Source organism: Conger conger, chromosome 9 (assembly GCF_963514075.1).
Source record: "Conger conger chromosome 9, fConCon1.1, whole genome shotgun sequence".
Classification (NCBI taxonomy): Eukaryota; Metazoa; Chordata; class Actinopteri; order Anguilliformes; family Congridae; genus Conger; species Conger conger.
In genome coordinates, this window is record NC_083768.1 from 30,291,151 (window position 1) to 30,316,707 (window position 25,557).

The following is a 25,557-nucleotide window of genomic DNA, read 5'->3' on the forward strand; positions in this document are numbered from 1 at the left end:
CCCATTCTGATGGCTGATGTGAACATTACCTGAAGCTCCTGACCCAGAACTACATGATTTTATGCATTGCACTGCTGCCACACAATTGGTTGATTAGATTATTACACCTACTTATTCATGTGATTTAGTAAAATGTTTCAAATAAAGTGTTCAGTGAGTGTATATGCTACATTAAGAACAACAATAAGCCATATCAAAAGGAATTCAGAAAAAGTCAATAGAACCTTATAGTATGTGTTTGGGGTAGATTAGAGTAGTGGTTCCCAACCTTGGTCCTGTTTATGCTAGTTTTTGTTCCAACCAAAGTTGAAATCCCTGAATTTTAAAAGGCTGTTACTTTGTGCTTTTCATGTCTAGAGGATTATTTACCCGTTTAAGACATGTCAGAAATAGCTATGCATGGCATGGAGAATACAAATCCTATGCTGTGCTTATTGTGCAATATTGCAAGCAATTACATAAGAAGGGTAACACAATGAACTGATCAAATTAGGAGAATTAATTGGCTCCTAATTAAATTAAACGATACAATGTTAAAGATAAGGGTCAATAGAGTAATTTTATACCCCCTTTCATTTTCATTTGGGAACAATATATAGTTTGCGTAATTAGCTTTGCAAATCAGCTGGTTGTAAACTTAGTGTCTAACAATGCATGTTTTGGCCACATGTGAAATGCAGCAACTGCTGGCAAACAGGTTTTATAGAAATGAGTGTACAATCCTATATTTTCTGCTATTACCTCACAATTATATCCGCCTGTATTCATTAAAAAAGAACGACTAAATTACAGTAAATCAATCATTTTATTTACCGAACTTTTATTTTGATAAATGTGAACCAGAAGTCTCCGATTGTGCCCAGCAACGATTGCCAGCTTCACGGAGCTTTTGCGAGCTCACTCATATATCTCGATGGGCTAACCATTAGGTCAGCTTTTAGAAATATTAGTTAACGTTGCCTATCGGCCTGGTTTGGTTGCGTTAAGGTAGCTGCAATACGCAGACGAAGGGCAGAGAGCAGTTGAGTTGATCTGCTTGATCTCATTTCAATCAAGGATGGCTGCCTTTTGCGAAGTTTGATGCGCCTCGACGCGTCTAATGTTAGCTAGCTAGGTAACGCTAAACAGAAACGAGAAAATACTGTTCCTATAGCTGGTAAGTTACAGATAATCACTTTATTTTACCAATCACCGCCATAGTTAAGTCTGACGAAAATGACAGATGACACTCGACGAGGGGAAGATGATGAGCGGGGTCCCGGTGCTGCGTATCAGATGTTTGTTGTCATGGAGGATCTGCTGGATAAACTGAAGCTTCTTGACTACGAGGAAGTTATGTCGAAACACAATATGAAAGCCCTCTCCAGGTACTATTAATAATAATAATAATAATAATAATAATAAACAATAATGTTGACTGCAACCAAAACAAAATCAGGGCAATGTGTAACGTTAGATATATTAGCTAATTGCCTTGCTAAGTTGGCATATTAAACGAATTGATCAACATTTGATTCATAAAGAGGAGATTCTAACTTCCGAAACTATGTTATTAACCAACTAAGTTAATTTGGCTAACTACCCGTTAGAGAGCCGTTATTTGATCACTTGTAAGTTAGCTGACGCAATGTCCGATTGTCTAAAGAATATGATAATGGTTGTTAGATAATTATTGGTCACTAACTAATAAACCAAGGAGGCGAACTAACTTAGGAGCCAGCCCATTTCATGTATCTTTCCCAACAGACATTACTTCGCTTCAAGCCCCTACATGCCATCGAACCCTGGCGAACAATTCTACATGTTTACTATTATTGCATCTTGGCTCATCAACGAGGCGGGTAGACCGTTTGAGCAGCCGCAGGAATACGACGATCCCAACGCGACCGTGTCAAACATTCTTGTGGAGCTCCGAGCTTTTGTAAGTTATATAATGACAGTATGGGTATTGTGAACGCGAATAAATGGTGACGATAACATTCTATTTGTATTCAATGTATCTAACATCTGAAGGCTGCGAGGTGATATTTTTCTGATACCCTTTTCTGACTACTTTTTTTCTGTCCTGTGGATTTAGGGTGGGCAGGTGGATTTCCCTCCATCGAAGCTGAAAGCTGGCTCAGGGGAACACGTGTGCTATGTGCTAGATCGTCTGGCAGAGGAAGCTTTGAAAAAGAAACGTTTTACATGGAAGAAGTAAGTGTACATGGTGCTGCTTGTAAATGCTGTAACTGTTCCATTTCACAGTCAGGCAGTTGTTCTTGGTGTAAGATGCAAACCAAAAAGCAGTATTATTGCACTCCATAAGGCAGTTAAGTGATTGGCAAGTATGAGTAATTTAAATAAGAGGCTCCTTGCCTGGTTCCACTACTGACCACACTCAACTGACCTATTTTGTTGCTCTACAAATAGCAACAGTAACTGCTGGGGTGGGTCATTCAGAAGTCCATTGTTACTGCAGCCCTTAACACCTCCTTCCCGTCTGTTCCAGGCCATGCTATCCCACAGAGGACCTGGAGGAGGAGTCTGTCATGGAGGACGATGCCGAGCTCACACTGAGCAAAGTGGAGGAGGAGATGACTGTGCGTGTCACCTGCTTTTAAGTAGATTCAAAAATACTTCTGTTGTATCACTGGGGTTTTTTTTGGTTCACACAAACTATAACATGAACATTTTCCACATTTCCTGCAATATACAGTAGTCTCCAGAATTATTGGCACCCCTGACTGGCATTGGACCAAAAATACAGTATATAATTATTGACAAACTAAATATGCAAAGTGATATGTGAAGTTACTAATGTTTCAATGGAACCAACCAAAATCAAACATTAATCTAATAAATAGATTTAACCAAAGTCAAGGTTTCATAATCATTGGCACCCCTGGTTTAGTATTTGGTGCATCCACCTCTGGCAAGGATAACAGCATGGAGCCATTTCCTGTAATGCTTGACAAGTTTAAGGAACATACTTGGAGGGACCACTCTTCTGCAGATTCTTGCAAGATCCTTCACATTCTTGGGTTTGCGCTTATCAACTGCCCTCAGTTCAGCCAACAAGTTTTTCGATTGGATTGAGATGGCCATTGCAGAACATATATTTTGTTGTCATGGAACCATTTCTGTGTAGATTTTGAGGTATGCGTTGAGTCATTGTCTTGGTGGAAAGTCCTCCTGCTCTCAAGTCTCAGCCTTGTGGTAGAGACAACCAGACAACCAGAGTCAGCCAAAACTGCCTGATGCTTCATGGAATCCATTATACTATTGGTCTTAGCCAGTGCCTCTGGAATTAAAACAGTCCCAAAACATCACTGACCCACCACCATATTCTACTGTGGGTAACTCTGTTTTTCATTGTCCAAAACAAAATATTGTAAAAGATAAAAGAAATGCTGACATGATTTGATTTGTGCACGTAAATGGAAAACAAAGGGTGGTTTTGTTAGAGTAATGAAGTGAATGCACTGTGTTTTGTGCTGTGAAACACTGGACAAGGCTGAAAAAGAGCCATATTAACTGAACACTTTAACAAATCTGTACTTTCCCCTTTAAAGGAAGAACCTGATGACTATGAGGAGGATGATCTCATCGATCTTGATGCGCTGAAGGCAAGGACCAATCAGAATGTGAGTTTATGAGCATGTCAATTTGGTCAGAGAATGAACCACAATAATGTGATTTGATGGCAATATCAAGGTAATAGCACATGATTCATTCATGACGTATTATTACTCCTCCTGACTTCATGACCTCTTGGTGCTACCAGAGGGCTCACTCAAATCATGTAGACTGTAAAACAGTGTCCCTGCAGGTGCAACCAAACTACTGCGTTGCACATTTCTGAGTCTCTGCTACGAATGTAATAATTATAGCTAATATGAAACTTTGGGGTAAAATCGATAGATATGAATGTGCTTCTTTTAGGAAGTTAATGGATCTTCAAAACCTGAAGATATTTTGGAGTCAAACACAGATGTAGCCGAGTGGAATCTGGAAGTGGAACGAGTTCTGCCACAGCTGAAGGTGACCATCAGGACGGACAACAAGGTGACAATTGCCCTTTGCTAATGGGAATGTTGTTAGCCAGCTCTGACACTAGCTCACAAATCAAATGAATGCACTTATATTCTCATACTGTATGCTGTTAAGAGGGATGTAGTATAATGTTGTGGTATGCTTGGAGTTGCAAGGAATACATCTCAATCTGCATTTCCAGGACTGGAGAATCCACGTCGACCAAATGCACCAGCACAAGGAGGGCATTGAATCCTCACTGAAGGAAGCCAAGGTACAGTGCAACCTGTGTGCTCAGACCGTGGGCTTCAGAACACGTTGGCTTATGTCCGCTCATAACCCGCACTCTTCTCCAGGGCCACCTCAACAAACTGCAGGAGGAGATCAGTAAGACCTTGGAGAAGGTGGGCAGCAGAGAGAAGTACATCAACAACCAGCTGGAGCACCTGATCCAGGAGTTCCGCTCTGCACAGTCCAAGCTGAGCGAGGTAGCTGGCCTGCCGAACCCCCCCGCCGGGGGCAGAGGGGTGGATGAAGGGTTAAGAATGTCACAATTCATTGTCTGGATGGATGTTCTAGATCCAAGTCTCTTCTCACTTTGTCATGCCAAATGAAATCATTCATTCATTCATTCATTCATTCATTCATTATCCTAACCTGCTTATCCTAAACAGGGTCGCAGGGGGGCTGGAGCCTATCCCAGCATACATTGGGCGAAAGGCAGGAATACACCCTGGACAGGTCGCCAGTCCATCGCAGGGCACACACACACCATTCACTCACACACTCATACCTATGGGCAATTTAGACTCTCCAATCAGCCTAACCTGCATGTCTTTGGACTGTGGGAGGAAACCGGAGTACCTGGAGGAAACCCACGCAAACACGGGGAGAACATGCAAACTCCACACAGGGGGGGCCGACAGGGATTCGAACCCAGGACCTCCTTGCTGTGAGGCGGCAGTGCTACCCACTGCACCATCCGTGCCGCCCAAATGAAGTCATGTCTCTGTTCTATCTACTTCCAGGCCAAGGAGCGCTACCAGCAAGGAAGTGGCGGAGTTACAGAAAGGACGAGAGTTCTCTCTGAAGTGAGAACCTGCTGATGTACCGTAGTTTAATCTCTAAGCTCATGGAAAAGTCATGCACTGTGTCGCCAATATCCCCCTGCCACATTGAGAGAAATGCATGATATTCAGAATTAGTTGGATTTAATTTCTAGTCTGCAAGCTTGCACATCATACATCACCCCCTTTGGTGTTTGGCATGTAGTAAGAGTATCCACTCTTGTGTATTGACGCAGATGTAAAATATTTTTAAAGCAATTTAAAAAAAACAAAAAAAACATGCTGCACACGCTTTCTTTGGCGCAGGCTAATGCTGCAGGAATGTGAAACATGCAAAAAAATAAACAAATGAACCTAATTTGAAAGAGAATTGAAAGTTGTTTATGGTCCTGTCTCTAGATCAGTGAGGAGCTGGAAAGAGTGAAGCAGGAGATGGAGGAGAAGGGGAGTAGCATGACGGACGGGGGTAAGATAGAGAGAGAACTCGTGCACAAACGGTGTATATAAGAGGGACATACGGCTGAAAGAAAACCGTCAGTGACTGTAAACCAATGATGCCTTGTCTTCCTTGTACTTCCAGCTCCAGTGGTGAAGATCAAGCAGAGTCTGACCAAACTGAAACAGGAGATCGTGCAGATGGACATCCGCATGGGTGTGGTGGAGCACACACTGCTACAGGCCAAACTGAAGGAGAAGTCAAACATGACCAGAGACATGCATGCTACCAATATCCCTGAGGCTGCCATTGGTGTTTATTAATGTGTGAATTCAGAATGTTCAAGCTCTCTTGCTGAATGGTAAAATATTATTGTATGTTTATTATGTTTCATTATTTATCGATATTATACCCTTTTGTAAAAAAATAAAGAATAAATAATTTTGAGGAAAGTAAAGCAAAAGTATCTGTTCTTTTCAAATAAAATCTTGTTCAGCAATACTGGTAATTGCTTTGAGAAAATAAATATCACTTTTTCATATACTTTTCATTTACATTGCCCCATATTTATTTCTATCAGGAATTTCTTAAAAATGGCAACCATGGGATGATTTTGTTTCCTTTTCTTTTTTTGAAAAAAAAAAATATGTATGTATGAATGCAATGTGTATGAATGCAAATTTGATGGGGATCAGTTGTATTGCAATTTCACATGTATTGGGTTTTAATTAGATACACCACTAGGAGGTCGCTGAGGGTGGTTAATAAAAATACAATTGTGTCATTTAGATGTCAAGTCAACAGGAAGGGGGTGCTTATGCTTTCCAAACGACATGCAAAATATTATATAGTCTTTTTCCAGTCAATGTGTTCTTTATATATTGAGAACCTGAAATTACATATTTCCTTTCTGTGAAATGTATATTTCTTGAATATGAAACTTAATTTCATCTGCAGATTCACTTGAGTTATGTTAGGCAGGCAGGTTCAAGATCTGAATGAGATGGGCACACTAGCATATTGAACCTTATAACTTAAATGACCCTTTAAATTATTTTATATTAGAACCACACTTAATAGCTTTGTTATTTGGCGTTTTTAAATATAATGGAAAAGAATGAAGATAACGAGTGCAGCAAATGGTCTTAGTAGGGAATTAGTTTTAAGCTACCCTATTCACCCCGTATGCACACGTGAAGGTGGTATCAGTAATTCATCCAGAGACTGGCAAATTCATATTCTATGTATGTGCACCAGCTTCCGTTTTACTGTCCAATGCTGATTTGACTCACCTGGATTCTTGCCAATATTTCTAGGCGCTAGGACCATACGGGATTTCGAAATGGTCAAAAGTAGGCGCGGCTCAAAGGCATAAGCAGTACGCATTGTCTGACAAGAGTATAATCAAAACAGTTGATGCACCAGCGTAAGATTGCCAGCGTGCGAATAGTGGATGCATATAATAGAGATTATATTTTAAAGATTTTTTTAGTTTTCAGTAGTAAATAATCAAAAGGAGGGTGCAGGGGGAGGACTTGCTGTAAGCGAACAAATCATCGTTTTCCATTGTTCTTTCAAGGACAGTTGTTTAATTAGGACTTCAAGAACGCTTCACATACGACTAAACGTGAGTGTGTAAAATATTGTTTAAAATGTTTTTTTTTTTATAATGGTAAATCAATTAGTGTAGGCTATTGTACTTGGAGTGCGGCGCTCATCAAATTTGCGCGCATTTGACCGTTATTTTAGAAATATGCGCAACAGCCTCTAGTGTTTTGTGTATGGCAGGCTACTAATTGCCATCTTCACAGCAAAAAATGTTTTTAATTACCATGTATGTAATTATTGGAGAAATGATGCAGTGCTGATGTTGCATTTTCTCTGTTCCGAAAATCAGGCAGTCCATAGAGAAACTGTCGGGGAGTTTGCACAAGCGGATCATATGCAACATATGATGGCTACTATTACCAGACACATTACTTTGTTCATTTGATGGGACTGATATTCTAAAATTGTTTATTGTTTTAACTTTCAGATTGTGAGTCATATATCGCTTTTAATGAATGTCTGAAAGCTGCTGTTTCATAGCCTACATCTTTTAAAATACACGGGTTTGTCCATATTGATATTTGGAAAATAGTGGGCCTAGTGATAGACCGATTTTACCTCAAAAGAGACTGATATTGAGTATGCGATGCTTTTGTTTCTGAAGTATTTATAGGCAATGTGTCCCATTATTCCTACCAAAACATTTTCATGATCTAAACAATGCTTACTGGGGAAGTTTTAATTAAAGTTATTTTTTAAATAGGCTATAAGCTATATATAAATACTATAGGCTTCTATAGATTTGCTGTACGGTTGTTGCTGGTAGATGCCTGTGTGCATCTTTCCTTTTTTTGTGTTGCGGTAGACATGGCTGATGCCTGCGGCTTTGAGGTGACGTGGAGGAAATCAGAGGAACAAAACGCGATTTTCTTTCACACTTCCGTAAAACCAGCCGGGCTTCCGTAATTCTTGCTGACGCCACACCTGAAATAAAATCACTTATTTCCCCAATTTAAGATTTCGGCATGGTGCCAGTTACATGTGCATGATACAAATGCATTTTTAATTTACAGAACCTCAGAGATTTATCGATACATATTGAGAACTATTCCTTACAAAAGGCTTACATATATTGCATAAATATGGTCAATCAAAGGGACAGGGCTTAAAAAACCACCCCCAAAAAACCCAAAAAGGGTGTTTCAGTGCGCCTTCATTTTCTTTTATTATATCATGATAATCTTCTCAGCATTTAAATATATTTTCTCCTCAGATTTAGTTGGTGCTTAAGTAACTGAATAGACAACCATTCACGGCTGGACACGTGAAACAAATACCATGAGAGTTCTGTTTGCAAGGAACAGCATTTTTTAAATGAGCATTTTACTTAGAAAAAAGAAAAAAAAAGAAACAGCGAACAAGTTGGCCAATGGGGCTGGACATCTACAAAACACACAGGAATCTTGTCCCTGAGATCTACCCACAGTAAAGCTTTTTTGGGGGCTTTCTCTGCAGTTTGAAAACAAACAGTTCCCTGATCACATGACCAGAGAGCAACCAGACCCAATTATGGCCGTTATTGTACAGATTACAAAAGATGCCACTGTCTCTACTGTACTGTTAAATAGCCCATACTGTTTAGTGGTGATAAAGGAAAAATAAAAAAAGTACTGTATGTCACTCCAGACACAAAACATTTTTCCATTCCCACAAAAAACAAAATATCATATTACCCATAAAGAATTAAGGCATGTCATCCATTCAAATTCAGTGAATAAGATTTAATTATGGATTGTCACTGTGAATAAGCTATTGTAGCATCCTTTCATTGCTGCAACCATTATGTATGTCATTTCGCGTATCAGAGGTAATTATCAAGGAGGAATTAACTTGGAGATTTTTGGTTGACACCCGTGAAATGTATGTAAATCTGTTAATTTTGGTGTGACAGACTGCTCTACTAAGAAGCAGAGCTCAAATTTTACTGGTGTCCTGCAGCATGACATACATTTTTGGAAAGAAAGAATTTTAATATAAAAAATTTATGTAGAGATAGACAGAAAATGTGTTTTTAGAAATGAGCCATTATATGTATTCTATAGGACAGTGGTTCCCAAACTCGGTCTTTGAGTATGAGTATGTATGCTGGTTTTTGTTCCAAACCCAATTGCCATTGAATAATTTTAACAAGCTTTTCTTTCTTTCTTTCTTTCTTTCTTTCTTAATTAGGTGCTTTTGATCTTAAGATGTATTATTTACCTTAAACCACATTATGCCAGAAATAGCTTTGCAATGGCGTGAAGAATAAAATTACCATGTTCATATTGTACTTATTGTACCTTCTTAACAATTACATTAGAAGAGGGAATAAATAAGACTGAGGTTAACCATTTGATTTAATTTGTAATTATATTCCTCAAATGTATCAACACAATGGAAGTTTGCCTTGTTTTCACTTGCATGACCTTTGAGTCCAAATGGTTAGGTTTGGTGGCCAGGTGTCTTAATGGCCACATTCACCAATTAAGAGCCGACTGATTTAATTTGATTAAAATAATGTACCACTTTTTATGCACATTTTCTGTGAAATGTATGCATTGCTTGCAATATAGAATGAAAAGCACAATATAAACATGGGGATTGTATTATTTATGGTATGCATAGCTGTCTGACAAAATGTGGTTTAAGAAAATGTGGGAAAGAAAAAAAAAACCTGTCACTTGTTAAAAGTTGGATTGCAATTGTGGTTGGAATGAAAACCAGCATATACAGGGGTACTCCAGGAATGAGTTTGGGAACCACTGGTCTGGGACATTCTCATTCAGAGCAATGTAGGCAACCCTCATGGCAAGACTAAATAATTAGGATGGAGCAAATAATGGCTATTGTAGACACAACTGGCTTCAGTGTTCACCACGTTAGTTGTAGAACAGTAGTAGAAAGGCTTTTCAGCTCATTCGCTCAGTCCTCACCCTGAAATGTCCACCTACACAGTGACCAAGAGGCGACTTGTTTTTTGTTTAAAATCACTAGAAACAAGAGAGTCCATTGTCTCAAGGTTTTCCGATTCAAGTATTATCCCACAATGCTTTGCTCCAGGCTGATGCTAGTCACAAAGGAAAAAGATGCAGCAGCAAACCTAATGGTGGGTTGACTGCAGATATTCTATGTAGCTAATAGTTATAATAACCAGAAACCATTATAACAATTTGAGTATTATTCCCACACGCATAACCTTTCAAATCAGTTTCAATTTCTAGAATTGTATAACCATGGCAGTGTTTATGTGCATCCACACATGTATACTATATGAGGATACAGTACATGTATAGCATTTTGATGAACTTGAATGCTTAATCTTATTCAGAGACTTGTTTTGTTTAATCATCTGTTTGCACACCTTTGTTTAAAGTTATGTTTCATTTAATTTAGAATTGTTGTCTACCTTTGAAAGTAGTGCTTGTTTTTGTTAAAATTATTATTTTGTGTTATTGAGTGTGTTTTAAAAAAAGCAAAAAGATTTTAAACTGTAAGAAATTATAAAAACCAATAAAACAACCTTATTCATGTGTCCAGGAAGAATATGTGTGCTAAACTCCCCGGTTGGCTTCCTTAAAACCAGTCTGTCCGCAAGAAATATAATCAGTTACATTAATGCAAACCACAAAGCTTTGGCACTCTCCAGAACATCCTCACATGTACATTTGCTTTCGTAAAATCCTCTGAAGTAACTTTCTTCAGTTTTCTCTTATCTTTAGTAAAAATGTGAGATCTCTTTTGAGGTAGCAGTTTCATTAAAGTCCAAGTACAGTACGTCTGTTCTGATAAAGAAGCAAAGCCAAGCAGTCAGTAATCTAAAAAGAGGATTATGCCGTTTGAGAGTCTGGTAGGGCATGGGTTAACAGGAAAATGACCTCATGCAGGAATTTTTTTTGTTTTCCTTTTTTAACATCTGAGTGTCTATGAGTGTTCTGAGGGGAAGTTGTATCACGGGGGCCCTGTTACAGGGTTAGACTTGTGGTGCCCAGAAGGCTGAGCAGTTCCAGACTGCTGCTGTTGTGTGGGAAACATTATCAGTGACAAAGGCATGCGCAAGCTCAAATGTTTTTCAACCAGAGGGACATTCAACCCCATAACTGCTCTGAGTAGGTAGGTAGCACCAATTGTTTCTGTGCAGCGAAATACTTCTTTTTAAAGATTTGATGGGCAAGATTCTGGTTGTGTTTGTGTTATATTAGAAAGATTTTAGTTTTATATGCACTGCACATTTCATGTGATAGGCAAGTGACTGACAGATAAAGGTAAATAGTGGAGAGCAGTATAGTATATTGTTTATGCTCAATTTTACACCAATCTTCACTACAGAGAAACTTTCAGGCCGCCACTTTTGGTCCCTTCATTTTCATCTTTGTATTGTGAGTTGTAAAACACTTTACTGTGTGGATTTAGATATTAAGATAAGTCCATTCAGAATATTTTTCATAACACATCATTTTGTGTTCGTATTTAGACATATCCAGTATGTCGTTTTGCAGTGAAATATCACTGAAGCTAAATGGCTTAACAGCAAAAATCAACATAAAAAAAAAAGTTAAAAAAAGTTGTTAAACATATGTTTAAAGAAAATATATATATATTTTAATGCTTTTATTTGGATCAGTTTAACTTAAATAGTAGTTTTGATGTCTTCGGTGATGTGTTCTCAGTCCACTGTATATATGTATATATATTCACAGATACCATACGCAACTAAAAATAGAACTCAGAATAGACTGGAATTACTTAAGCCCTATACCCATTACGAAACAGGGTCTGAACCTTTGCCAAGATAACTTTTTGCCTGGCAGCCAATTGGGTATGAAATATGGCTTGTTGTAAACAATACGAGCCCCGGTCTCTGGATAAGGAGTTTTAAAACCAAACGTAATTGAGCAAATTGGTTGTTGAGTCATGAAACAATAGAATTACTATAAGCATTCTCCTACCAATACTTGCTTAGGTAATTTTTCTGCCAAGTGCTTGAAAGTGATTGTCATGGTTAATGGTCATAGTTGGAATGGCAAATATTATTTACTATTCAATTATTGAAGTCAACATGCTGTTACCGTTGTGCACTGGATATTTACAAAATATTAATAAGGCTGCATTTTCCAACCAAGCCAAGCTGAGTGGTGACATAATGAGAAATACAACCAAGACTTGCAGACTAGTCAGTCACCAAATTTTCAAATGACTCAAATTTATACCCTGATTCTAATGTATGTAGTCAGCTTCAGTGGTGCTTAATTTCCATAAAGACAAAAAAAATACTTAGTGGGGAATTTCCTGCTTTCCATGTTAGGAATTCTCAGAAATATAAATTTTGCTTGTGTTTTTTTAGACTGCAAGAGAAGAAATTGGAGGTACACCCCCCGGCAGATATCCCAAAGCAGTATTATCTGCCTGCTACAGACATGTCACTGCTGTTTTCTGGAGCAGTTACGAGTACGTAACCTTCTTAGCACTGGAATTCAATGCACATCTTGATAACATATTTCAATGAAATCATGCTGCTTTTTCCTGTGTGACTTAACAGGTTCACCAATTAGAAAGAAAGAGCCACTCGCTGACCAGTCATGTAATAGGTAAGGATTTGCACCTTCCTACTGTCAAGGATAATATAAAGATGTGTTTCCCAAGCACAGAAAACAAGAAACTGCATTTATTCATGCGAGACGTAGGAATGACTTAACGTACATACGAATAACAGAAGGACTGTTGAAATAGTGTATCCAGTGGACTTCCTCCCCCAATCACAGTCTTTGTCCCCTGCAGCCTGGGCCAGTACCTGCTGTCCCCCGACTCATCATACGAGTGCTACTCCGTCAACCCCCTGACCGGATCGCCCTGCTCCTGCCGCCGCAGCCCCCGCCTCCTCTCCAACGGTTACTACGTCCTGACGGAAGACAGCTTCATGTGCGACGATGAGGGCAATCTCTCCCTCACCCCTTCCAAAACCAACATCTCCTATAAGGAAAACCTGGTCAGGTGAGATGTAGGACCAACAACGGCACACCACTAGTGCAGCTGGACAGTGACAGTTTGTCCAGCACAAGTTGTAACACCAGTACAGGTCCATCCCGAATCTGCAAGGGGGGGGGGGGGGGGTGGGGTGGAGCAGCAACCCAGGATCGACACGACAGGAAAGTAACAGCAGGTTAAATAAAGAAAACGATTACAAGGGGACAAAATAAAAACTCCAACGAAACAGGGGAGGGAAAAAAAAAGAAAAAGTATAACCTCTCGGCAGCGCCAACAGAAAACAACCCGCTAGAACTGGGCGAACTCGTAAGGATGAACCTATTGTGTAAACTAAGGGTGCTAAGCTGAAGAAAGCCTCCAGTACTCACGCTAAGGAGCTTGAAGCGAAAAACAATAAACAGAAATAAATGACAACGAACCGCAGAGTTCAGTAACACAGTAGCTAGCGAGGAGTATAACCGACTTCAGGTAGTGGCGATTAAGACACTGAAGCGCCAAGCTATGACTTGGAAGTGTATAAGTAGACCTCCCACAGCTGAAACAAATGATGGTAATGAGTGAGAGAGAGAGCTGCCAGGTAACCGCCCACTCGGCAACCGAAACCAAAACTCGGGAAGAGGAACGATAACATCCCCGCAGTAAAATCAGTTCCCAGGCAGTAGTAAAAACCTGACAAAATCTAGTTCAACTCCTGCACACTTTCATCAGATCTCAGAGTAAACTGCAGGGTTCTGATACTAGTCCAGTCTTAAAAGACCTTAGTCCAACATGTCAGTGTTTGTTCCTAATTTGGGCATCTCTTGGGATGTTATGAAACCAAGGGTAAATTTACCTGAATGCTCACGATTTGGAGTAATAACCTTACACTGAAATGTGTGAGTGAGTTAAAAGTAACTATGTCATGGACAACTGTAGCCTGTCTAATTAGCTATTTTACCCAGTACCCAGAACATACTTCAAACAGCTGTTTGGTCCCAACAATGTTGTCAATGTTTACTCTAACTAGTTTGTGCAAACTTGTCTTCTTTATACTGAAACAGAGATGAAACTTCAGTAGATATATACAGTACATGGTAACTATGAAAAAAACATTTGCCCTGGGTAAGCTTGAAGTTAGTGTGCTTATGAATAAGGCATTAATACAGCACTCCAGTTATTCTATCTTAAATGCCATTTATAAGGATGTGGTCATGGTTGCCATAGTTACATAACTTCAGAGGGGGCAGGCGGATCTCTGACAGCTGTGAGATAGGACTGCTGTGCCACATTCCTTATTAACATGAGCTTAGGCCCCATTCATCAGAGGCAACAGTTGGGTCATGTGCATTCACCATCCATGTGAGGCAGGGCCACTGACGCTGGTAAAGTTTAATAAATTCTTTGACACTTAGTAATGTCGGTGTTGTGTTACAAGTAAAGTTGTGTGCTTGGTTGCTAAGGGAATCAAATGATGAAAGATTGTGTAAAAACAAAAAAGGCTTTGTTTTTGATCTTGAAAACATCACTTGCGTTTCTGCAGGGTACATCATAACAGAAACCTCCGTTCTTACATGCTGCAGCTGAAATGGATTTGATGCACTTTTAAAAGTAGCGGTCACAATAAGTCTCATACCTGTAAATAAATAAAAAATCTTCTGATAAATTATTTTGTTAATCCCATTGCATAAAGATGTATGGTTTGTGATACACAAGAAATTTAACACATGGAAAGCAACTTTAAAAATCATAATTGATTGGTTTCTAGTGATTATTTGAGCAACCCAATTCATGCACAATTATATCATCTGATAGCACTGCACTATGGAAGCTGGCATTATTAGACAAAGAGCAGTTCATCACGTCCATCTGTGCTAAATTTGTGTCAGCAAAATTCGGGACATCTTAAAAAGGAAGCATCGTCAAGCCACCACATCACCAAAAAACCCAGGATCCTCACAATCTGGCTTTTAGACTGATTATCAAATCTAGTTTTTTTAATTGAATTGAATTGAAACTGAATTCTAAATCCTAAGGTGTGTCCAAGAGTATCCAGAGTAATGGAATTTGATCTCAGAAAGACTGAACCAACCCGCTGTACGATTTGTAAGAGCCATATAAATCGGTGAAAGGGTACTTAGTACATGAATGATTTTACATACGAAGATAACCTGCTCCTCCATAGTAACACACACGTTGTTTCTACCCTGTGCAGGATATTCCGGCGTCGGCGTAGGCCACGCAGGTCTCTCGCCAGCCTGTTCAACATGTCCTGGCTGGACCGCGGCCTCTTCGGAGGGGTGTGCCGCGCACCCCTCGCTGAGTCCTCCTGGGTGGAGGACAGTGTGACCGAGGGCGATGACACCCGCAACTTCACTTTCGGTGAGGGGAAAAGATGCACCCTCACGGGCAGGTTTTCAGGGCTATCCATGGATGACTGAAATGCTGTTCACTGGGAACAGAAATATGTGAAATTATTTCCTCATTTATTTAACTTGTATGTGGCAGTATAACTAATGCATAGATTTTGTTTGCTTGCGAAAAAGTGCTACCGTTGCACATATACTGGTGCTTCAAATTTAAACAAATGTTTCATAAGAAAAGACATAAAATTGTATGGTTAAAGTCCGTTAATATTCATTGCTCAAAATTTAGATGAAAGTGCATTGCAGTTAAAAATACCCAATCTTGGTTTGTCAGAATTGACTGTATATTGTGATTATTATGGTTATACTGTGTAATGGTGTGGTGTGTGATACATGGCCATTGTTTTTCCTCCACAATCCAGACCACAACCCCGTCCAACCCCCTCCAAACAAGCCCTCCCAGAAGCTCTGGCTGCAGGAGGAGACCTGTACAGAAGCTTCCTTCTCTCAGGAGCAGTTCAGCCAATCACTGGGAGGCTTTCTGGATGTCCCGCCTCCCTCACCTTTCCTTGCACAAGACTGCTGCCTCCGTACCCCTCAGCCAGCAGGTGAGTAACAGACAGGAGCCCACCCAGGGGCCCAGAGGGTGAGAACAGACAAGCAATCCAGGAATATGGCCCCCATTTAGCCGAAGTCACCAAATTCTACTGATTTATTGTAAGGACGTGGCATGACATCACAGGAGTCTAAGCTGATAATAAATGTACATGGTGTTGTAACCCATCCCTGTTAAAACTGACCCCACTCTCCCTTACTCTCCTCAAACAGAAATGAGGGGAACTGGAAATGTGCTGTTGTGTGATGCTGTGGTTGTTCTGTAGTTCATTGACAATGATTTTTAATGTCTTTTGCAGATTCAGCTATTGTGAAAGCCATTTTCTTCATCGTATTGATGGTCTGCCTGTTTAGTATTGTGTTCTCAAGGTAAGAAACTTCCTTCTGCATGTAACATGAAAGGCTTTACAAGACAATGGGATGTGCTTTAGCGTCACTGTGACTTGTCCTGCATTCTGCAAGGTAGCCTCATCTTAAACAGTCAAAGTCCATAAATATAAGAAGCAGACATGAGGTTCAGAAATCAGCACAGAAAGCAGTGTTATATGTAATTCAGGTGTTGCAGGCATAAAGTTTGACTAGATGCTGCATAGGAAAACTGCAATAGGGAGTATGACAACATAACATGTTTAGTGGTTTAATTGATGTGTGTGCTTGACTTGGCATAAAACATTTTACCATTTAGTATCATTATTATCAAACTACAATTTAATTTACTGTATATGTTAAAGATAACAAGTGATTTACTTTAGTAAGAGCCTTACATTTTGTAACTTTTCAGTAACTTCACGGTAAGGCTATGGTTTTTATTTTCAATGAACACCTTACTACATTATTTAATTTAATTTAGCAGATACTGGATAATACGACATGATACAAATATAGAGAAATTGAAAATTAAGTACCTTGAGTTACCTTCAGTGAAAAATGTATTCATTTTGCTTATTCTCCAGGTGGCTGCCTGGGGGGCTGGCAGTGGCTTCCATCACCTTCACTTTGATTCTAACATCAATCTGTAAGTTCTCATGTGATATTTCAATTCAAGCAGTCTTGAAATGTAATCTTCCAAACTTTTCCCTTATCCCAATAAAACCATCAGGAATTATTTCAGAAAAAAACCTTTTTCTCTCTCTCTCTTGTTTACTACCAGTCCTGTCAAAGTCTACCTTCAGAAGTTCAGGGAAGTGGCGCACAGCCAAGACAGAGGTAAGTCTGATTTAAATGTAAATTTTAAATAGTTATTGACTATCGCTACGTGCCCTTGAAATTGCATTTGATTTTTGTTGTGTTGCCTTTTTTAGGATATCACCTCAAGGAATGAATAGAGGTGAAGTAAACCCTATTTTCTAATTCTGTAAATCCATCCCCCTCATGCATTCAAGCACATACACACACTCACACACACACACACACACACACACACACACACACACACACACACACACACAATAAACAGACACAGTGACACTTACACAAGTTATTACAGCACAATTTTCTATACTTGTTTTTGTTATTCTGTTCTTATCAAGGACTGTGGACTGGATAATAGAAAGAGAAGAATGAACAGAGCCAAAAGGAAAGTAAAGAAATACAGAAGGAAAAAAGAAAGTGTTTGTGGTGTGTTTTGTAGGTGAAATGCATGCGGGGTGCACATGGTCTCAACGTGCCATTCCAAGGGAAGACCTTTATGTGGCATTGCTGAGATCAATGGGGTACTGAAAGGATTATTTCAAATACTTACCCATAGTATTTAAAATATGTCCAATTGTAATTGTTATCAATATTACCATTGATTGGTTGAATTACCTCAGTAAAGAATATTTTAAAGTATAGCATATTATTAGTGCACTCTTAAATGTTAAATGTTATTGTAGATAGAATACCTTGGCAGTTATGGTTACTCCAACATGACCAGATTTTTTTACCTCTAGTTTCTTACATACAATGATCTTAGACATGCAGGTCTGTAAATAAATGCCATAATGTAACCTGTTGTTTTGGGAAATCTCATAAAAATGCAAAAATAGAATTTGACCTGCTACTAGTACACCAAAAATGAGCAGAATAGCCACACACTCACAGTGGGTCAAGGTTAACACTGTGAAAATACCTGCCATTTAATTGTAATTATAATGAAGGAATAGCAAATGTGTGAGTATTTTTTCCTGTGGAAAAACAACAGGTATAGTGCCTTTATCAATGCACATAAATGCAGGGACAACAGCCCTCAATGCCACAATGTGCCTGCTAGCAGAACAGGGCTACCAGTTTGAATACTTGTTCTGAGTCAGAATTGCAATAAGATTAATCCCAATTCTATTGTTAAATAATAGAGCAGATACAGGCATTAATATATGTAAAGTAGGGCTAATAGTTTTGCAGTGTTTGCAATAACAGGGATTTCCCTCTCTAAACAGAGGCAATTAAGGACATATCACTAGTTGTAGATGGCACTTATTTAAAAGAATTAGAGGTATTGATTCAATGGGCACTTGGTTGGAGTTGATATGCTATTGACTACTCTTTAAAGTCACTTTATTGTTATTAATACACCTAAAAAGGAACCTGTTTAGCACAGGGCACTAGTATATTGAGGATTTTACATGTGCTCAATATTTTGTAATGTGAAGTGAAAAAAATAATAATAAACATGTTTGGGCCTCCACAATGCCAAGATTGTATTAAATCTAGTATGATTACATGAAGGAATAGATAATTCTACTGTTACTAGTTAATAGTTTTATAGGATTTATGTCACCAGCTACCAGTAGTCAGCTTAATTTAGACATTCTTTTTATTACACATTACACCCTACTAGAGATTTAAAACTACTCACAGGAATTTCAGTTACTGGAAAGACAATTTTCAATCTACATATTTTTACATTTCTGTAGACAATAAAACATTTACAGAACATATGTCAATTGAAACAACTATGTAGATGTTAAACATATCTACCCTATAAGCTTTTGTGGACATAAATATTAACATGTACATTTTATTCAGCCTTAAAAACATTTAATTGTTTGCACAAATAAAATTATTAGCACTGAAGTAATACTGAATGTAGTTTCTCAGAATATTATGAGATGTATATCACTTCCTTGTCTTTGAGGCTGTATAAATAAATGTTAATTTTGATAATGTATTTTTGAAGTACACTTTTTTTCTATGAGAAGTGCTGTAATAATTTTATAGCCAAAATGTTTTTTTCTTTGTGATTATTACTTTTTGCATACTTTTCCCAAAGATAATTACTGTTATATTATTTTTCATAGTCTACATACTGTATATGCATTAATGTTCTATCAAAAATCATCAATGTATGGTTTTTTTTTCATGGCTTTGATATGTCAAATGTAGGCCTACTTTCTGCGGGTTTTAAAAAGTTAACACTTCATGTGTGTTTGTGAATAAATAGTAACTAGTTTTAGTGGCTTAAAAATACATTTTTTTCATATCAGTAGTGTACTTCTCAATTTCAGTAGTGTGTTCTCAATTCTTTTGCATGTTGAATAAAACGTCAAGCTATGTGGGAGCTTGCAAGCACTGAAAAAATTAAATCCTAAAGATTCTTCAAAATTTAGCTAAATAATTATTTGCTATCAGAATAGTGATATCTTTAAATATTTATTGAGAGAAGTTATGTCTATATATCTAATTTCCTTGAAAACAGAAAATAGGGTTAAAAGGAATATGACCATTCCATTTTTTAATTCTTGGTCAATTAATCTTTGTATGGTTTTAGGATTTAATCTAGTCTTTCTTGACATACCACAAATTATAAATTGTGAAATTAAGGAGGTTTATAGAACAAGTTCCATAGACCTCCTTGATTAAGTGTATGAGACATCAGCTAAATGTGCAATTTATGTCTTGCAAATAAATATTGAAATGTTATATCTTTTGTTTGAGACATCAATCTGGTTTCTACAGAAGACAAGTGAATGACACAGAACCGTAGAGGGAGTAAAATAAGCAGGCAGTGTCCGGCTCAAGTCTCATAAAACCTGGGAAACTATGACCTCAGCAGCTTTGCTCATAAGAATAGCAATACATATTAAACTGCTGTATGGTATTGACAAGGAAAATTGTAAAGGGATTGAAAATTATTTGCAATCACAAGAACAGTATAACCCTGGCCAAATGACAACCACTGTGCTCATTATTTAACACAATGAAAACCTAACTGCCTAAAACCTAATTTTATCATTTATAAACAGTAAAAAATTAAAATGAAAATGAAAAGCAATCTTGCTTCCATGGTTCCATGTTTAACATTTACAGTTCAGGCTTGCTTTCCCGCACGTACAGATTGTAATAGGCCACATTTTTGCGTACCACTGTCATCAAAATGCTTCTCGGCCAGGTGGCACCATTTGTATAGAAATGCATTCGCACATAAAGCACATCAGTACCCAGGTTTTTCCATCATAACAGTTTTAATGCTTAGCATATTGTTTCAATAAACAGTGTCAGATATGAATTTTGTTCTCGACTCACAGATGCTGTGCGCCCACAATACAAATTTGCAACATCTTGGTGAATACTCAATTCTGATTGGCTAGGACGTATTCATTATTTTTATATGCCCAGCTATGAAGTAGCACCATTCTAAATTAATGCGCATCAGTCAGAACCAATAATTAAAATGGAAGTTTGTAAGACCAAGCAAGCCAACGGTTACAATATCATACTTGCAACAGTGTCAGCTTGATGTCCATGAATGACCGTATAGAGTAGTTAGTGTAGTTATATCTTCACTAAGTTTATAGTTTAGCCTTTTGAATATAAATCTGCAGTTGGCTAACTAGCTATCCGTGATAACAAACATACTAAGACCAGTTTGGTAATGGATATGGCATATATGCTGGAATTCCACTGGAATGGAATTGCATATTTTGAAATGCATGTTTTTGTAACAATTGACAGAGGTAGAAAATTCACCTGGCCTCAATTTCATCAGCTCTGCTCATTCAATGCTCAGTCCTTCAGACATTTTCCCATTTACACAACGGCTTACCAACAAAAGGGATCATTTCAATCAAAAGATGCGTTCCAAAACATACATTTGCTGCAATCTTTTCAAATAAAATGAAGAGTATTCTAATAACTTATTCTGTATAAGGTATGATAAAATGAATAAATGGAGACAGTTAGTTGAACATGCATAGCCTTTAAGAGAAAATAGAAAAGATTGAGTAGCCATGTGCCCACAATGAGTCCATTGCTCAGACCCACCACAGATGTTGCCAAATCCACCAAAACTGAAAAATGAAGGATTGACACATTCAATTACTGTATTGTTTAATGTCCATACGTACGCAGTTTGTAAGATGTATCAGCAGCATGTCACAAACTAGAGGTGAATTTCACCCCAATAGAATTAATTCTGTGGAAATGGTCCGATTAAGACAATGTTAAAAGGGATATGTTCATCACTGCAGGGTTCCAGATTACTCAACTAACATTTTGGTTTGAGTGGCAGGAACTGCATGCAATACATTAAATAAGTTCATTAAAAAACATTGTCACAAATTCTTACACCAAGCAAGTTCTGTTCTTATCCCAAGTAAAATTGTGACAAACTTCAACAAAACGAGCACTATTCAGTCATTGCAATTAGAACCTTTTTTCAGCATCTTCACAGGTCACCTTGTAGAATGTGCCAAAAATCCCTTAAAAACCTAATAGAAGTGTAATATAATTAATCTTACACCTGCAGGATTAATATGTGGAGTGGATTTATATTCTATATGGCATGGACATAGACATCATGCAGGTCCTCATTATTACTACACAGTTTATTTTACTGGCATGTGCTTGAATAAATCCTTAAGATGAAAACGCTTGTTTTTGCTTTATGTCCAGACAATGTGGTTCCAAATGGTCTCACTCAAACGTGAACGTCACAGGGTGTCGAGACTGCACAGCAAACTCTTTCCTCGCAATTCTAATAGGTTATAAAAGTTCTTCAGCGTGAACGGCCACATGTCTCTTCAGATGACTAGACGAAATGAAAGTCTTCCCGCACTGGGCGCAAATGAACTGCCTGTGTCCCGTGTGGACGTTCTGGTGTACTTTGAGGGAGCCTGACTGGGCAAAGCGCTTCCCGCAGTGGGTGCACCTGTACTTCCTCTCGCCCGTGTGAACGCTCTGGTGCCTCTTCAGATTGCTGGAGTCGGCGAAGCGCTTCCCGCACTGCGCGCAGCTGAACGGCTTCTCCCCCGTGTGAACCCTCAGGTGCGTTTTAAGGTTTTTCAGGCAAGCTAAGCTCTTTCCGCAATACGTACAAATGAACAGCTTTCTCCTTGTCGCGCCAATGCGGTAAGGGGCCTTCGCGCTTTTGGGCCTGACGAAACGGTCGTCGCAAGGGACCCACCTGTTGACATCTGGGCTGTTGGGTTTGGGGCCCATGCCCTCTTGAGCAGCCGTTGGGGCCTGGGGTGGGAACGACATGCTCCCGAAATGCCGCCGCTCCCTCCGCCTGTCCGGTTTGTAGCGCCTTTGCTGTGTGCCGACCGCTTCTGACGGCTCCTTGTTCCACGTAGGAAGCATCTTGCCGTTCCCCGCTGAGAGGATTGGTTGTAAATCCGAGTGACCAGCAAAACTCACTGAGTCTGGCGGAGTCACGTAAGAGCAGGTTGGTCTTGCAGTCTCTTTCTCAGCAAACCCCCGTGTGTAGAAAGTGTCCAGTTGGCCTGGTCTCTGGTACATGACGTGCTCGTCCACAATATCTTGTTTCCCCGCCGTGTGTTCGGAGCTGCTATCCTGGAGGGTTACGGTCTCGTTATCTAGTTCTGCCTTAAGGACAGCGTCCAGTTCACCATCTTCCCAAACAGTGTGTCTGGTGCTGTGTTGCTCAGTGAGCTCCTCTGTGCCAACTGCAGGTGCAGTCTGTTCATCTGCAATCGGAGACCTTTCACTACCGTCTAATTCCACAGCTCCTGGAGGGAGGATCAAAATAAACATAAATATCTGATGATGAATGTGCACATGCACTATCAAATTACATTTTAGCCTTAAAAACACCTTCTTTGACCACTGGGTACACCAGGACATCCAGTAACTAAGCAATTTAATTAGCCTTGGCTGCCACCTTGTGGATTAGCAGTATATAACCTCAGAGAGGGCGAAAAAAAGCCTAAACATGTGATATTGCATGTTCCCAAAACAGTATTTGGATGGACTTCATCCATTCACATACTCTCCTCCTCACTGAGATGTACTCCTCCCTGTAGATCACTGCTCTCCAAGTCCTCTTCAAGCTTCTCCTTTTTAATGACAAGTGATTCAGATCTTCTGTCCTCTTTGTCTGCACACTGTTATAAGTCAAACATGAATATGACCAAGCTTCTAAAATATTGTGTTTCAATCAACTTTGTTTTTTATGGTCTGACTAATTACTCCAGAAAAATTCTCCCGTCCTGGCCTAGGGAGTCAAAACTATTTGTAATAAAGGACATTTTTATAAGAATTATAATCCACTTTTTAGATTCTTACAGTAACAATGAAAGTTAAGAGGCAAAACTTTTTGTTGCATTTATGACCAGGCTCTTACCTACAGCCAATGTCATCAGTCAGCATAAATAAAGCACAAGGTTATTATAGACACAGGACCACCTTTAGCTACAACTGCTATATGTCCTACAGTGTAACCTATTTGTCGTCGGGTTTCAATGTACCATTTCAATTTATCTACAATGTATCATTCAGAACTGCCAGTTGTCGCATCAGGGGGAATAGGGAATCTGACCTCGTCGTGTTTTATTGTATCTTCCTCATCAACAGTAATGGGCTCCAGCTCTTTCCAAACACTGCTGTCGAACTGTTTGCCAGCGCTTTCTTCTGCGGGAAATTCAGCATCATCTGAAGCAGGAGGAAATGGAAATTTACGTAGGCCTAAGTAACTTCATTTCACGGAGGATAATAATGATATCATATGTCATAGTGCTAGCCAACTTTATCCATTTGATTTCAATGTAAATGCTAAACAAAGAAAACAACTATGTGTAAGGCGAAACAAACCATAGAAATGAACATGTATGGCAACAAGCAATTTCTCACCGTTTGCCGTTCCTATTATTTCATTGCGAATCCGAACTCGCGGTATCCTCAGTTCCATCAGTTGTAATTTCCTCTTTAAGACTTCATTTTCTTTCTGCTTCCGAGATATTTCGAGATGTAAAACGGCATAGCCATCATCTACAAGTTCGCAAATTTCTGCCACTGCAGCATTAGCCAATACCTCCATGATGGAGGCCAGTTGCGTTTGAAAAGATACAGAATTCATCGTTTCAAATGAAGCTCCCTGGCTAGCAAATTTTCCTCGAGAGAAATGCAATCAACAAAAAATCGTCTTTTAAGATATTTTCTTGGACTTAAATAAAGCTACGTGTAGAAAGAAACATGTAACCTGGTCACAGAACTATGAAATGCTACCGACAAAAAGCACAACCCTTAGTATATTGTACTTCCGGAGCACACAGCGGAGAAGGGTTGCCACCTTTCATATTTTAAAATTGAATAGCGGAGAAATTTTCGGGATTTCTGGGATTTTCTTCTAATTATCCTTTTTCTCTAACAAATGGGTTTCTCTGCAGTTGCATTGCCTTTGTTGCTCTACACGTACACTGTGAATTAGATGTATTTGTAAATGGAAAGAAGCAAAACTTTTTACATCTGCTTTATTTTTATTGGGAGTGTTTGTATGGTGTTATTTTAACTTTGGCACTGTGGTTAACAAAAGTTTAAAAAGTGCCCCTTATTTTACCACCAAAGGAGAACAGACACTCTGCAAGTCAGCAAGGTTTGATAAAGAGGCAGTGCTATTGCCCATTTAGCATTGGCACCCCCAGAATTATGCTGCCTCTGCAGATTTCTCCCACAACTACTGAGTTGAAATAACATTATGTAAACCTTAGGTTTTCCATATACAGTACAGTGTAATCATGTTTGGTGTTGTTAGAAAGTTGATGTCATCTGGAAGAAGTTGGTGTCATTGATGGTAGAGTACAGTGGGCGCACTCTTGGAACACAAATGTGAATTGTAGGTAATGAAAGTTACCTCTGTGTCAGCAGCCAACTGTACGACAAAGGTTAACCTGGTTTAATCATCTTACAGAGAGAACACAACCAGGGTCGTTGATGTTACTGCCATTTTGTTGTGGCCATGTCATTCATTGATGATTTGGGATTTGAAGGTCCCAACATAGACATAGAGCTCAGGAAACCTGCACTTCATAGTCGCTTCTACTGGTGCTGTCACAAAATAAACAATTTCATCCTTGTAGGCTACACAAGCCATAGGCACATCCACGTCTACAAAGACAGATAATAATCCGTAGAGCCACACTGCTGGCGGATCGTCCCTTAGTTGCAGTCTCATGCTGTGTACTACTGTTAGCACAGAGCAAAGGTTAAAACATTATTTTGGAGTTAGATAGCATGAAATGAATCCCTAACCGGTAGCATCAGGTAAGATTACATGCGTTCCTTCACCACTCAGATCCTT

General features: G+C 39.0%; 3 protein-coding genes across 7 annotated transcripts; 2 read left to right on the plus strand and 1 right to left on the minus strand.

Annotated features, from left to right (window-relative positions):
• The first annotated feature begins 840 nt into the window (after positions 1-840).
• Positions 841-6,060, plus strand: ift57 (intraflagellar transport 57 homolog (Chlamydomonas)). 3 transcript variants are annotated; one of them, XM_061255114.1, is made up of 12 exons: positions 841-1,114; positions 1,201-1,367; positions 1,747-1,921; positions 2,078-2,196; positions 2,492-2,582; positions 3,555-3,626; positions 3,925-4,047; positions 4,217-4,288; positions 4,371-4,502; positions 5,043-5,105; positions 5,481-5,547; positions 5,662-6,060. In XM_061255114.1, exons 2-12 carry the CDS (start codon positions 1,216-1,218, stop codon positions 5,838-5,840), a joined length of 1,245 nt encoding a protein of 414 aa, XP_061111098.1. In that variant the 5' UTR covers positions 841-1,114; positions 1,201-1,215; the 3' UTR covers positions 5,841-6,060. The 3 variants fall into 3 exon arrangements, with proteins under 3 accessions (XP_061111098.1, XP_061111099.1, XP_061111097.1); XM_061255115.1 differs by having other exon boundaries at positions 842-1,156; positions 1,223-1,367; XM_061255113.1 differs by having other exon boundaries at positions 842-1,367.
• An 850-nt stretch (positions 6,061-6,910) lies between these two features.
• Positions 6,911-19,943, plus strand: tmem71 (transmembrane protein 71). Of its 2 annotated transcripts, none has more exons than XM_061254363.1 (11): positions 6,911-7,144; positions 12,446-12,549; positions 12,641-12,689; positions 12,880-13,092; positions 15,278-15,444; positions 15,851-16,036; positions 16,343-16,412; positions 16,997-17,058; positions 17,194-17,249; positions 17,345-17,370; positions 17,573-19,943. In XM_061254363.1, exons 2-10 carry the CDS (start codon positions 12,519-12,521, stop codon positions 17,366-17,368), a joined length of 858 nt encoding a protein of 285 aa, XP_061110347.1. In that variant the 5' UTR covers positions 6,911-7,144; positions 12,446-12,518; the 3' UTR covers positions 17,369-17,370; positions 17,573-19,943. The 2 variants fall into 2 exon arrangements, with proteins under 2 accessions (XP_061110347.1, XP_061110346.1); XM_061254362.1 differs by lacking the exon at positions 6,911-7,144 and adding an exon at positions 11,088-11,214.
• Positions 18,820-24,517, minus strand: LOC133136703 (GDNF-inducible zinc finger protein 1-like). 2 transcript variants are annotated; one of them, XM_061254361.1, is made up of 4 exons: positions 24,111-24,517; positions 23,800-23,912; positions 23,251-23,317; positions 18,820-22,990 (listed from the first exon to the last, which is right to left on the minus strand). In XM_061254361.1, the coding sequence occupies exons 1-4, from the start codon at positions 24,334-24,336 to the stop codon at positions 22,005-22,007; spliced, it is 1,392 nt and encodes a 463-aa protein (XP_061110345.1). In that variant the 5' UTR covers positions 24,337-24,517; the 3' UTR covers positions 18,820-22,004. The 2 variants fall into 2 exon arrangements, with proteins under 2 accessions (XP_061110345.1, XP_061110344.1); XM_061254360.1 differs by having other exon boundaries at positions 23,251-23,365.
• Positions 24,518-25,557: the final 1,040 nt, after the last annotated feature.

Excerpts from the sequence above, each read along its gene's own strand:
- ift57 (XM_061255114.1), top strand. The coding sequence starts at position 1,216 with ATGACAGATGACACTCGACGAGGGGAAGATGATGAGCGGGGTCCCGGT. Across the intron at positions 2,197-2,491 it reads AAACGTTTTACATGGAAGAA|GCCATGCTATCCCACAGAGG; the intron begins GTAAGTGTACAT and ends CGTCTGTTCCAG. Across the intron at positions 5,548-5,661 it reads GAGTAGCATGACGGACGGGG|CTCCAGTGGTGAAGATCAAG; the intron begins GTAAGATAGAGA and ends TTGTACTTCCAG.
- tmem71 (XM_061254362.1), top strand. The coding sequence starts at position 11,153 with ATGCGCAAGCTCAAATGTTTTTCAACCAGAGGGACATTCAACCCCATA. Across the intron at positions 15,445-15,850 it reads CACCCGCAACTTCACTTTCG|ACCACAACCCCGTCCAACCC; the intron begins GTGAGGGGAAAA and ends TCCACAATCCAG. Across the intron at positions 17,059-17,193 it reads TTTGATTCTAACATCAATCT|TCCTGTCAAAGTCTACCTTC; the intron begins GTAAGTTCTCAT and ends GTTTACTACCAG.
- LOC133136703 (XM_061254360.1), bottom strand. The coding sequence starts at position 24,336 with ATGAATTCTGTATCTTTTCAAACGCAACTGGCCTCCATCATGGAGGTA. Across the intron at positions 23,913-24,110 it reads AATAATAGGAACGGCAAACG|ATGATGCTGAATTTCCCGCA; the intron begins GTGAGAAATTGC and ends CTCCTGCTTCAG. Across the intron at positions 23,366-23,799 it reads ATACAATAAAACACGACGAG|TGTGCAGACAAAGAGGACAG; the intron begins GTCAGATTCCCT and ends GACTTATAACAG.